General features: G+C 43.6%; 2 protein-coding genes across 2 annotated transcripts in view; one reads left to right on the top strand and one right to left on the bottom strand.

Annotated features, from left to right (window-relative positions):
• The first annotated feature begins 314 nt into the window (after positions 1–314).
• On the top strand, positions 315–6,732 carry TCP11 (t-complex 11). Its single transcript, XM_085302224.1, has 8 exons — positions 315–466; positions 1,167–1,287; positions 1,962–2,182; positions 2,556–2,692; positions 3,417–3,631; positions 3,939–4,123; positions 4,606–4,769; positions 6,312–6,732. Exons 1-8 carry the CDS (start codon positions 357–359, stop codon positions 6,542–6,544), a joined length of 1,386 nt encoding a protein of 461 aa, XP_085158350.1. The 5' UTR covers positions 315–356; the 3' UTR covers positions 6,545–6,732.
• A 1,221-nt stretch (positions 6,733–7,953) lies between these two features.
• The window catches only part of ANKS1A (ankyrin repeat and sterile alpha motif domain containing 1A), a 78,240-nt gene continuing 71,873 nt past the window's right edge, over positions 7,954–14,320 (bottom strand). Inside the window, exon 25 of the mRNA XM_085302294.1 lies at positions 7,954–14,275. Within this exon, the coding sequence (XP_085158420.1) occupies positions 14,156–14,275 (120 nt within the window). The 3' untranslated portion in view covers positions 7,954–14,155. The remainder of the gene's footprint in view (positions 14,276–14,320) is intronic.

The following is a 14,320-nucleotide window of genomic DNA, read 5'->3' as shown; positions in this document are numbered from 1 at the left end:
CTTRATTTCACTGAGATTGGACTCAGGTRTAACGATCTGCTCACTGGGATCAGGTTGCAGAATAAGGGGCATAGTACAACGACAGGATGCACAAGGGTAACAAAGGTAACAAAATGGGACCAAAATATGAATGGAGAGGGAACCAAATCAGCTCRGTATCTGATCGCTGATTTAAATGTTTTTTTTTTCTTCTCTTTCTCTATTCTTAAAGCCTCTTCTCTCAGACTTTTTCCCTCATTTTTCAATATGTAAAATCCTCAAAATCACTTCAAAGGAAATGTGGAACCTTAGACTGTGTTTACARACTTACTCATTGCTATTATGCTTTTGCAGCCAGCCCTCCACAAATTCTCTCCATGAATGAACTACTAGAAACAGCTCATGAGATTTCCAAACTGACCATTGCACATGAAATTGTACTCAACCGTGACTTCAAACTGCAAGCGGTCAACTTTGCCCCAAACAGGTATACATGTTCTTTCTGTCACACTACAGAATGTGACACATTGGAATGCAGAAAGGAGATGGGTTTGGGTCTGACTGAGGAAGTGAGAAGAAAATAAGATAGTCCTGAAAGAAAGTATATGGGGGCCTGTTTTTATTTATTAATTGCTTCATGATTTACTAAGTTTCAAATACGATGAGTGTGAGGTATGACTCTAGATCTGAAAGATCTAGAAACTATAGACATATAAGCTGTGACTTTAAGATATGAACCAAGCAGAATTTTCAGCAAAGATCCCTTCTTAGGTGTCTGCATTTTAGGTAAAAATCTCTTTAAGTGACCTGATATTTCACTCCTTCAGCACTAGATCAACTTCTGTTGATCATCTAAGAGGGACTTGGGAGTCCCTGCTTTGCAAGTTTCCTTGAAAAATGCTATGATCTTTTGACTCCACAGTCAAGACAGGCTAAGCATATTTTATGAACAGCGTTGACAGAAAGGAGTTCCACTTTAGAAGAAGGGGAATTTAGGTTAATAGAGAATTTTGTGAGGTAGAGAAATATAATGTGCATTGCCTATAGTTGGGAGTAAAGATTAAGAGAAGAAAACGTCCAAAGGCCTGAACTACAATTAAAGCTGATAGGAATGATTCCATCAAATTGAGAGTCTGTATACATCTGTTGTTAATAGAAAACACCTCCCTTCCTCTCTTCCTTCTTAGCCTGGAAAACAGAGTAAAGGAGACGTTGCACAAAGCCTTCTGGGACAGCCTGAAGGAACAGCTCTCTGCTAGTCCCCCAGACTACACTCAGGCAATCCAACTGCTGCAGGAGATAAAAGAGGTGAGCTGTCCCTGACACAGGAAAGATTACTGCCTTACTGTCAGTTATCACTTCACCTCTTACACATGTTCACAAGGGAATACTTGGATGTTAAGAGCGATGAGAAAATAGGCAGTTACACAACCGTACCTTCTAAAATCTTTCTGAGAAGGAAACTCATTCTCTTCCCCAAGGTCCTTCAAACACATGCTCTCCAAAATGATGGAAAGCCTTCATTTAAACTGTCATTTATGGTAACCTTTCCAGGCATGGTGTCTGTCAAACATAAAAACTACCGTTCTCTATATAAGACACCTCTTTTGGGTATATGAGGAGCATACAAAATAGCAAACAAGAAAATGTTTAGAACTAAGAGACATACATGTTCCTAGCGGAGCATGAAGTTGCRTATAGTTTGGTTTTTCCCGTCCACACTTTCCCCTTTGGACTCCAGACAGTTCCCTCCTTTCCTGCATGACAGTAAAAGAGGTTTTGCAATATGTGAAACAGTAGCCAGACATCCTGAAATGAGTCATTAAAGACAAGCACTCACTTAAAGCTGTTGCATGCCCCCAAATTTATGTACTCAGTAGTTATCTTACTCTCTGTACAGCTAGGCCAACCTTAATTCCTGTTGAGCAACTCTAAAAAACCGGAGTTCCTTGAACAAATCCTGGCTGCTTCTCTTTCGGCAGRCTCTACTATCACTGCTGTTGCCACGGCACAACCGACTGCGAAACCAAATTGAAGAAGCCCTGGACATAGAGTTGATTAGACAGGAGGCTGAACATGGGGCTCTGGATATCCACAGTCTCACCATGTACATCCTTGGCACAATGGCAATGCTGTGTGCGCCTGTTCGAGATGAGGAAGTACAAAGATTGCGAAGCCTGACAGATCCAGTTCAGCTTCTTAGGTGGGTGATGCTGACTGTGACTTTTCTACGTAAACGAGCATAACCTTCAACAATAATACATTGTGCCTAGAGAAGACTCTGCCCTGGCCTGGAGAGCCCCCTTTTATGTACTCTAGGCTTCAAACTCGTCATTATTGAAATTGAGTTTCAGCATAGACATTCCTGTTGTCTAGCTGCTCTTTAAACAGTAGAAGAGTCCTTAGTGAAATGAATCTGATATTCTAGTAATTTTTAGGGACCAGACACTCCAATTAGACTGAACAGCCTTTTGTCAGAAGACAGAATAAAATCTGAATTCCCCTTTCTCAGCATTCTAAAATGACCCTAGTCATGGTATTTACTACAGGATTCAATTCATTGTGTCTCATCCCAGGGAGATTTTCCGGGTGTTGGACCTCATGAAAATGGATATGTTGAATTTTACCATCCAGAGCCTCCGCCCCCACTTGCAGGACCACTCCGTCCAGTACGAACGGAAGAAATTCCAGGAGCTTTTAGATAAGCTGCCTAGTAAGTCTGCAGGGAAGCAAGAGGAGAAGTTGCTGGTTCAACATTGTGTATTCTTTCAGGAGCTGTTAAATGTGCTGGAAAGGGAGTTGAGTATTCCAGAGTTGATGCTTTCACCACGTGCTTATTTGTAATAATAGATGAGAGAATTGCCTCAGAAAGCTAAAGGGCTCCGGGGTCACTTTCTCAGCCTCTTCACTAACATACCTTGCAGAAAAGAAATTAATGTGCTTCAGTTTCTCCCTGCATAAGGCAGAGCTAATAGCCATCCCCCAAGGAGCTGTAAGATCTCATAAGTTTAAAGGGTTTTGAGATTCTCAGAGGAACGAGCAAAATGTTATTAGCAGACATATTTAAAGAGGAAGGTCTGCATTTGATGTAGACATCTCTTCTTCACTAGGCTCTGGAATATTTCTCTCTGGCTGCCTTTCTCTCTCATAGGACTTCATTAAAGGTGCCTTTTGGAGACTGAAATCTTTTATTCAATATAAAGTTCTCCAGAGGCTGATTCCACTAGCCCAACCCTGTGCCTTGGCAGCTACACATTTATAATATACTTCAGTGATCTTACAAGCTACTCCCCACCACTCTAGGAGCCAGTGTGATGCCTTGGCCTCACAAACACACATTCCCTGTAGCCTGTAGTGTAGCACAGTCACTTCTTACCAAGTTAGCTTGAGCAGTCTGATTATACTTTCAAACATCCTTTTTTGTTATCCTGTTACAGATAGCCTGGATCACACAACAGAGTGGCTACGCAAAGCAGCAGCAGAAGTGTCTGCGTCCTCCTCACAGCTTCCACCCCACCCTGCAGTCAACAGCTCACCTGTCTCACAGGGAGCAGTCAGCAGTAGCACAGCTGTGCCAAGTCCCGCATCTGTGCTAAACCGAGGATACATGAATCTGCTTTGCTGGGAGCCTGGACAAAAGGAATATCCTGAGGTAGGAGAAATGTTTGAATATCTTTACAACAAAGTCATAAAGAGATGCAAAATGAGTAAGTCTGCAGGTTCTCTATCTTCTGTAGAAAGAGCTGTCCAGAGCCTTTGTCCTCTCTACAGCATGATTTTATGCTGATTTTATGTGAAACAACTTGGGACTTTTTACAAAACTAAACTTCCCTGCTGCCAGGTGGTCTCCTCCCACTCAGCTTCATGGGGATGTTATAATCCTGCTCCATGGCTTGGGAACTGCTGTTATTACAGCTGCTGTGTGTACACCCACAGGCTGATTTGGTTTCTGTTCACAGACACTGTTTATGGATCAAGGCCGACTGCAGGAAGTACAATCGCAGGTGAATCGGCTTACCATCATAGCTGCAGTCCTGCTGGTGACCAGTAGCATGTGTGGAAGCACCTTATTTGGCTCACCTGGGTTTGTAGCTAGGCTGAAACGGGTAACAAAGGTCCTCTTGGAAGGGCTCTCTTGTACCAGGTGGGTTACTTTAAGTTTTCTTTTTCAGCAGGAGAAGAGTGAGTATGCAGGCACTGGTTGGTTGTGGGATGAGCAGCAGGAATCCTCCCCTGGGAGTGGAAGAGGATCCAAGATCCAAATAGCAGCCAGGTCTACTGCAAGGAGTAGGGGAAGTCAGCCAGCATTTTTAGCTGGGAGCTAAAATTCTAGCACTAGTCCCTTCTTGGTTGAAGGGGAAATTAGTGGTGCTGATTACTGTTTCACAGGAGTCAGCCCCTGGGCAGCTTCCTGCTTCCGTAAGAGCAGGGGAAGGGAAGCTTAGTTCACTTGCAGTAGGCACCAGAGCTGTGGCTGAACACTGATTGTCCTGTGCTTCCTGGCTGTGATGACACTCCCATCAAAACACTTATGGAGAGACTTCCCTACTTGCTCTGTGCCTGCAAGACCCTTTCCCCAACAAATCTGAGTAGTGGCCGGAGTGCGTATACCTTTGCATGATTTAGGTATGAAGAAGCTTTACAAGACATCGGCAATCAAGTGCTCCAGGAAGTCAGCAGGACTCTTTCACAGCTGGGTTACCCTGCTTTTACCAAAGACAAATGTGCTTCCCTGAAAGGCCAGATAAGAAGCATCGCAGACAAGGACAACGCAGTGCGGAATGTCATTGGTGAGTCCTGGAGCCTATGTCTAACTCAGCTGGATTTTCCTTGAAGGAGCTGAGTATTTGCACTCTCAGGCCATAACTTAGGTTTAGCCTAACGACCCTGGAGCAGGCAGGACAGGTACTCGTGTAGCTGACTCCCTGTGGTGAGCAGCACTATTGCTAAGGGTGAGAGCTGACTTCAGTCCCTGGCCTCTACACAGTCAAGGAATGAAACTATGTTCAGAAACTGCCTAGATTTTCCTATTCCTCCTCCAAAGGCTCCCAAACAGTAATTGCTCTTAAATCCTCCCATCCATGCTAAAAGCTAAACAGACCCAAGTGCAAGGCTGGTTATGAGGCAGTGTTGCAATCTTCAGGCTAGGATGTAGACTGAGAGATTAATCACTGGGTCTAGTAAAGTACCATGCTAAGAACTTTAAATAATGTTTATCCCCAGGGAGCACACTGCCTGGTATTCAGCTAACCAGCTGCCCTACAATGCTGCTCCATCAAAATACTTACTCAAACGGTTTGGATAAGAGCTGATTATTTTGACCTTTTATTAGTACTCTGGACGCTAACTCCATGTAGATTGCTGTGCCACAGGGCAGCTAGTATGCTTCTGGAAAGATTATTTCCACACAGAAGACTTTATCAGTTACGAAAATAGGGTGAGGCTCTTCCTGCCCAATGTTTCATTAAGTTAAGTGTCCTTCCCAGCCAGTGTAGACTCAATCACATTACTTATTTGGGTCTATTCTCTCCATATCAGAGCAGGTTATTTTGTTAATTCGGAAGGCTGAACTAACAGCCTAAACCAAGCCCTGATACATGGCAGGCTGTGCAGTGTATGATGCCAACGACTCTGATGGTGTGGAATTAGAAAGAAGCTATGGGTCTAGGCAGTCTTCCCCCCTCTACATCCAAGAATCACACGTCTTGTSTGCACTGTGGGTCACTGTCAGCATTTTCACATATAGTTGAAATTCAGCTACCCAGCTGCTTGAAATATTGCTCTGTCTCAGCTACATGTTCCTCAGAAAGGCTTCCTGAACACTTCCAATTTTAAAATGCTGYTGTGGCAGGCTAAATAAATCTGAGGCTTTGAAATTCCATATCCCATTATGCTTATATGATGCCTGACGCTTCAGTGCAGTAGCAAAACTCTTCAGAATTGGCAAAAAATCCATATTGCTGAACTGCTCCACTTTAAYGTAAGAATGGCCCTATAGCCATAAAACCTGAAATCCTTCAGCCCACTGTCCAATCTCTAGCCCTTGTTATAAGCAGCTACCCAAGGCAAACATACACGATACTTCGCTCAGGTACYCTCCCAGCATCCCATAGTTTCACCTTGGTTCCTGTGCTGGATGCTGTTAAATCTATTTAGTATTTTGAAAAGAAACCTCCAAATACTTCCAATACATAGGGTTACTGTCCACAACATCCKGTGACAATGAGGCTGTCCACACATCTGCTCTTGACTGCACGAGGACCCCTTTGTCTCTCAAAGGTAGCGTTCTATGCCGAGGTTGATTTTTGTTTTCGTGCTCTTACTCCCTACAGAACAGCGGATTCATTCATTCCTCAGCCTTTTTATTTCCCCCAACGGGCAGAGTTCTCTCAAGGACCTCCCAAGGGGCCTTGATGCCATTCAAGAAGAATTGCTGGAAGTTGGGCGCAGGTTTGGAAGTGTGATTCACCACAACAGGCAGGTGTTTGGACCTTACTACTCAGAAATTCTCAAGAAAGTGCTTCTCCCAGAACTGGAACCAGACGCAGGAATAGACTCTTTCTGATCATCTTCACYGCATATCACACGAGGGCAGGAATGAAATGGATTCTCCAGCAGTTTCTCAAATCATGCTTTAGCTTGTAAAAAGCAACTGGAAGTAAACACAGCTGGGCTGGCGGAGCTCCTAGGAAGTGACTCTTGGCATTGTCAGTTGGCACTTATGTATCTGAATAAACCTTTCAACTGCAAAAAGACAGTGGCTTTTTTGCCCCCAAACCTTCTGCTCTTTGATGCAGCTCATCTCACTGGTGGGGAAGGCAGTAAGATATTAAGTTCATAAAACTGTACTGCAGCTTAGGCATTTTTTTTTCCCACTTTTTAAAATCTAAGGTGTTAATTCTACTGTGGGCCTTTAGCCTACTTTGCTGAAACATGTTAGTAATAGCCCAGGGACACTGTTTGGATGTGATAAAGCCACATGGTATTTAAAATCATTAAAACTACTTAATATCKTTCAACATTAGCTTAAAAACCAGACTTACTGAATTATTAGAAATGGCACATATGGTATAAATCTAGCAGTCCTTCCTGCATTTAGTATTTTATATCAGCCAGATCTTACTTGACACAAAAATCTGAACTTTAACCTGTATTTAAATATCTGGCTTTCTTGGCCTAATTTTACATAAGGAACACGTCCCACTTCTTGGTATGCCAAAAATCTCTGCTGGGTAAATACTATATAAAGTCTGCCCAAACTTTTACAGTTGTTACATGATTCAATTGCTGCCATACTGCAGAAAAGTGGTTTTAGTGACTATCACYAGTAAATTAGGGTCCTGACAATTGACCTTCAATGGTACAATCTATGAAGATACAAATTTATTGGAGGCAACAGTTTTTCTCACGGTCACATAGAGAACATGTACAAAGYGGTTGGAGACTGTCATAAGTAAATTACCTTTCATAGAACACTTGGATGCACTTTAATGCATAAATTACTTTAACATCCCAAAAGAATGTTTTATTCAGTATTTAAAGTCAATATGACTTACTGCAAAAATAACAGCTTCCACTAAAAATACTACTCAGCAGCTATACCTATACCTACTGCCTGCCACGTAATTAGGGACAACAAACTCCTTATTCTGCTGCCAAATAATTAAACTGAAAATGCTCCCAGCAGATGAACATTTTTTACTTTGCTTCTACAACAGCAGTAAATCATCTMCGTACAAGGCTTGGATGTTGCTGATGGTTTTTTTGTTCCTCAGATTGAGGAGGCAGAGGACTGTGTGTGCAGTGCTGGACTGAACTAATCAGGCATCAGTAAGCCGCCATCCACCCCCTTCTCTTACCTGCTTCCATTGCACAGGTCRCATCTGCTAATCGAGCACGAGCACAGCACTGCTTTAACGCTGATGAACAGGAGACTTCTGTGTAACGCTTAGGTCACAGTGACAACAGAGCAAGTATGTGTCTAAGTTTGTTTATTAATTCCGTCTGTTCTAAGTTGTACAATTATGGAAACAACAAAACGACTGCTGGAAGCCCAGGAATATTTACAATCTCGCCTTGTTGTAGTGAGGTCAGTCTATGTTGTTGCACAGATTGGTTATGTTTGGTACCACAAGATGTTTAAAATTCGGACAAATTTGAACAGATTAACAATTGTATATACAGGAAATAAAAGAAAATTCAAGTATCAAAATACAGACAGATTAAATAACATTTGTATTACAAATCAGTCCCACTGCCATACATCACAATTAGCAAAAATGTCTACATTGCAAACTGAACTTGACTGTTCTCTGCCCTGTTAGGGAATCTCAGGTTTTTCTTCCAAGGATAAGAAAAATGGTCACACTAAATCTACTTTTCGAAGAGCAGCACATTTACTTCCTTTTGAAAAATGCAGTAAATAATACCAATATGAGATCTAAAAATGATTTTTTGCAACAATGCAGCATTGCAAACAGCGTGCTGGCTCTAAAATAAAGATCTGATTGCATGGAAATGATGCGAGCACAAGAAAGCCAGGGAAAATTCTGCTGCTAGAAATTTCTGAAGTGGTGTGGAAGGAGCATTAAAGCAACTGAGTCCACTTCAGCTATACACAGAACTGAAGGTACTATTTGGCATCCGGTCTGTGTCTCACAGCAACCTTATGAAGGTATAAACATTTCATTGGAGGTACGTCCTGGAAGGTGCCATATCTTTCTCCCCAGAAGGGGAACAGGCACATACCCCACAAGTTGCATCAATTTTTCTTCTAAAAAGAAAAAAGCTCCAAGCAAGTTCAAAGACATCTGAACAGCTAAGATTAGCATTTTTTGTAAGTATAAAATTAAAAAGTATAAAGCAGCTTTCATTTGAAAAAAAAAAATCCCCTCCTATATTTAAAAAAGACAATCAGCTATGCATCTTAGTTTATCTGTCTTGAGTTCCCAGCCTGGACTCATGCCACATACAAATGGAAGTCTCTAAAATACAATCTGTTCTTGAAAAAGGGAACAAAACCCAAAATGGTGCCACCTTTTCACAAGCAGGTAGTAACGCAGATACGCTTTTATTTGAAGTCCTATCAGCACCAGAAATTCAGAGCACTTTCCTCCAGATACCATGAAACCCTGTAAGGAGGAAGAGCCTGAATACTGTGTAATGGACAGATTATCAAATTACTAGAAGTTACAGGCATAGTCCAGGATCAGTCTCCAGCACACAAGTACCTTGAAAAAAAAACTGCCAAAATGAAAGGGGAGATAAATTGCCAAAGTAATTGCTTTGTCTATGAAGTGAAAAAGCGAGTATCTGGCTAAAGAACTGCTGGATCACTAAAGACAACCATAAGATTTATACACAGGACTGGAAAGGACCACCAGGGTCACGGAAGTCCAGCCCCTTGAAGACTGGAGTCTTCATCACCACTTCACCTCCAAGCCAACCTTCAAAAGCTCATGCATCGAAAAAGAAATGTGTCCCTCCTCCCAAGCAGAGGTTCAATTTGCAATCTCTCCAAAAAGACTTGTTGCCAACACACCAAATATTTACACTTACACCAGTATGAATTGCAACATATGCATAACAAGGAATGTAAGGTTTCCTAAACTCATCAAATTAAAAAAAAACTCCACTTCCCCTTCCTAATCATTTACAAGTCTATGCCCTTGGGATTATGGTTCACTGCTCTCTCAGTCTTACAGGCTAGAGAGACTAAATGAAATCCTGAAATACAGCAGCAAATGGAGTTAAACAGAAATTACTAGGGCATATCATTCTAATAAAGCAGCAGGRTACCACATCCCCAACTATTACAATGCCTGTCGAGATTATAACAAGTGTGCTGTGCTACATTTTTGCATCTCAAGAATTAAAAGTCATAGCCATTTTAACATCTCTCCCTCAAGGGAAACAGTACTGTGGAAACACATCAGTTTAGTCACAGCCAAAAGTACTGTTAAATATTCTGGTAATTCAAAAGAAACTTAAGTACACAGCACCTTCAAGATGGTGGCATTTGGGGATACAGGACTTTGACTGGGGTCAAGCCATCCTTCAGTTGATTTGATTTATCCTCAGGTATGGGCTGTTTCAGTGTAAAGCCCAGAATTTAACTCCTTATTTGTTCATCTTCTGAAACTGTTGCACTAATTAAAAATGAGCTAGTATCGAAAAAGTGCTAAGTCACAACTGTATAAACATAAAACTTCCCAACTCTTCAGGGCATAACTGCATTTAAAAACATGACAGGTGCACGAGAGGCTGGAGAACGGAGTCCTCTCCAGGTATTCAGWGCATAAATGGGGGAAAAAATTGTGTCCTTGCCATAGAAATGTCAAGTATTGCAATGCAACAGTTCTCTGTAGGGAAAGCAAGCTTTGTACCATCGGTAATACTTGGCCATAACCACTCTGGGGTGAGATCCTTTGCAGACTGTTTTCCCTAAGTTATTTCCACATGTTATAAAAGCTCAGAGTGGCTTTGAAAACAAAGGATGCAGACCTACCTTGCAGGACTTCTCACGCTGGAGGAAGTTATTTCCAAGAGTTTGGCATTCTCTACTGTTCACCCCAAATTGAAGCAAATTTAAGTACCATTAGAGATGCACACATCACTCCCACTGCTAAGACTATCTATTGTACTCCTTGTCGGACAGACAGTACTGTGTGGATTCTCAGTAAATAAGGATTTTTCCCTCACCAGAAATCTGCAATGCTACATTTCAACTGTGAACTTGTTTTGCTCTGTATCATTTTGCATGTAAAAAGAACCGATTTGAAAGGAGTTTGTCTCAAACTAGAAAACGTGACAATCGCTCTCGGCCTCAGAAGACTCAACTTTCCTTTGCTAGAAATGGAGAGCTGCTTTTCTCAGCTGGTTGCTGGGATCCCTTCCCCCCTCTGCCTTGGAAGCCCTCACTGAGCAGCCATGCATACACTCAGAGGCAGACACCAGTGCCAGATGGAGATGATCTTCGTGTCAGCAGGCCACTGCTTCTTAGGTCTCTGCCCCGTTACTACATTTCCGTGGTAGGAGACAGCTGCCTGGAGATCAGCTTTTCAGAGGCAAACAGAAAGGAAGATAATGGAATGAATGATTTACAAGTCATACAAAAACCAAATGCTGGGAAAGACGAGGCATAGAGCCAGGGGATGAGACAAAGCTGTGAGCACTATGGATGCAGCAGAAGCTTTGTAGTTGAGGCAGATGRGCCTGTGATCCCAGCTGTACTTGGATGGTCACCCTTAGAAAGGCACATGCATTTGGGACCTAGTTTTAAGAGGTGTTGAGGAACCTGCTGTTCCCGGCTGAAAACAGGAGGAGTTGCAAGAGCTCAAACCCTCTAAAACGAGGTATATGCGCAGGCAACTGCAGGGTAAACGCTTACAAGTAGAAACTACACAACCGTYGCTATTACCAATTCAGGTTCCCTTTGAAGGATATAAAAACCCCTCAGGACACACTTTTACAGCTTGGAAGGATGCGAAGCCAATATATCAAACTCAAATCCCATCTATCCGAGCACCTCAAACACTGCAGTGTTCTGCAGCCCATGACGCTCCAGCCATGAGATGGCACTGCAGCACCTTGGGCAGCCGCAGCACCACCTCTCTGCTTCTGAGGTCTTTAGGCAGAGGAGCCATTGGCTCTATATTAAGGGGCTCCATTGCACGTGAAATATAGGTACAAGACAGTTTTCCTCTTAGGGCTTTAAGAGGGTCCTTTGAGTCCTTTTCACTTGGATTCTTACTAGCCTAGCCCTTAGCTTGAAGTCAGTTTGCCACTCAGTGTCATTAAGCCACAACAGACAGGGGAGACCAAACTCATTCCTGAGAAAGAGCTAAATACAGATTTTGAAACATCAGATTCCACCACAAGTCTGGGGAAACAGAAGCTGCGAGACTATAGACCTACAGTCCCAAAAGACACAAACTTGTTCCACAGCTCTGCAAGCTGTAGGATAAACCCCTAAGTAACAGCCAGCCAGCTTTGCTGTTCTGACCAGTCACTACCGATACATATGACATGGTTGTCAGGAAGGGAGACTTGCGGTGAATTCTAAAAGTTTGTTTAGAAACATGGAGTGTTGCTGGAGATATGTGTGCACCCTCCTCCCCATGTTTGTTTAAGATGTCCATGCAGACCTGTCATGCAGAGATGAGAAGGTGCAGGTAGGTGCTGTCCACCTTTCTTCATAGCTCTTGTCCTAATACAGGCTCGCTGGCTCTGCAAAACTGGACTGTGAGGGGATCTTGCCAGTGATGCCAGACCCAGGGTGAGTTCAGACACTCATATTAAGGCTGCACACTAGCAAGTTTTGTGCAGTCCAAACGCCGCCCAGCTAGAGCCCTCCTCACGCTGTCCCAGCTGCTCAGCAGCGCCCCTGGGAAAGGTGCAACAGCTGCTGTCCATGAGAAGCTGGTCAGCGTCCAGGATGCAGGTTTGCTACAGGACTGTCTCTGYGAGTTAAGTATTTCATGCATCAGGAGAACGAAGCTGAGCGTAATGGGTTTGCTGTCACTGTGTGGAAGCCTTTCACTAAAGGGACTTAAAATAGCTCTGCACACTGAGTAAGCCTCACACCCTCTCTGTGAGGTAGGTGAGTTTTGTCCCCATCATATAAATGGAAAAACTGAGGTAAAGAGAGGCCGAGTTACTTAGACTCACTGCACATCAGTGAGTTAACCACCAGATCATTCTCCTCCTCAGTTTCATCTCATTGAACTTTGCACATCCAAGTGAAGGAACGGGGGTTAGTCTAATGGACAGCTTGCTCGGGAATTCGCAGGGGGCTGCTCTGAACGGCCCTACAGCATACCCAGACCTGTCCCAGCTCTGCTCTGACCCATGCAGCAAGTGCCCTGCAGTTGAAAATGCAAAGGATCCCCAGTCATATTCAGCAATTAAAGGCAGCTTCTGCTGAAACACACAGAAATGGGGACGTGCTCCCAGAGGGAAATAGTCTACACTTAAGAAACACCTTGAAAAAGCAAAGGCAGAGATGCCCACTGATACAGGCCATCTCCAAGTGAAATCCTCATACTCAAGGATGGAAGGTGACAGATGTTTCAAGATCCCTATAGCCCTCATCATGCAWTGTTTTGTAGACTGAAAATAAGTCTTGGGATCAGCAGCAGACTGATTTCAATTACATTTCTCCCTTTGGTAAAAAAAGTAAAATTGCAGTAAACTGCTGAACACAGCAAACCTTTGCCTGCTTTATCAGACATCTAATGCACCACAGTATCCAGCCTTCCTCAAGCACTTTTCCTTCCCAACACRGTGCTAACAACATGTGCCTTTAAAAGCTTAACCTCTTCACAGTCTGGAAAATGAGAACTACGCCCACAGCTCACAAGAAGTTTGGTGAGTGTAAACAGAAAGTCTACGGGGCAAATCCTACAAGGGACTGAAATGCATGCAACCAGAAAGCCTCTGCAGGGCACTGTCCAGAGGCCTGCACGCCTGATCTCCCAGAAGGATCAGAGCTCACAGTGGGAACGACTGCACCCAGCCCAAACCAGTGCTCCCATCAGAGCGTGCAGCCAGATTTTCTGCTCTAGGTTTCAAGGAGAGAAATTGTGGGCAGGGTCCCCACCAGGAAATCTAGTGAACGTGTTATTTGCAGGCAGTATCACAGTGGTTAGTGTCAATTCAAATGACAGGTAAAAAGAGGGGTGAGTTCACCGGAACAGTATGCAGCCGTGGCTCAGCTGGAAAGCAGAGAATCTAGGAAGAGGGAGCGTGTGCACCGCAGAGACAAGAGGTCTCCATCAGTCCAAGGATAAGAATGTGAAATAGAAAAAAGGCCTGGGGAGTGTCACGTCACCCCAGAGATTCACAGTGCCAGAACGAGGGGAAAGACGTGAAAATGGCAGGCGGCTTCCTGGATCCACATCTCAGATTCCCACAGCCTGCATCCCTCTGCACCTCCCACCTCACAGATATCTAACGGTGTGTTACCCTTATTTCCGAGAAAGGAGAATTCACAGTGTTCAGTAGTGATCAGGTACAAAAGCCGTTTAAGTCTACAGTCTCCTAAGTGCTGCTGCCTTTGACGTAGTGCCTACACGGGGCTCAGTGCGAGCAGCTGGAGGAAGAGGGAGTTTAGAACAGCAGACAGATCAGATCGCAAAGGCACGGTTAGACTAGGTGGACACAAGGTTTGTTTGCTTTAGAAGATAGTGGTCTCATACTTAGTGCTGAGGGTCCGCTTGGAGTCCTGTTTGGGATCCACAACCCAGGAGACACTGGCATGAGACTGGGAGTCTTGGTCCACTTCAGAGGGCTCCAGCTAGAAAACAAAGAGGGAAAATGCATGTTAGATCATCTGCGCTCC

Source organism: Rhea americana, unplaced genomic scaffold, assembly GCF_003343005.1.
Source record: "Rhea americana isolate MKP2758 unplaced genomic scaffold, rheAme1 scaffold_189, whole genome shotgun sequence".
NCBI lineage: Eukaryota > Metazoa > Chordata > Aves > Rheiformes > Rheidae > Rhea > Rhea americana.
Note: the sequence above shows the minus strand (reverse complement) of the source record. Positions and strands in the feature narration are given on the sequence as shown.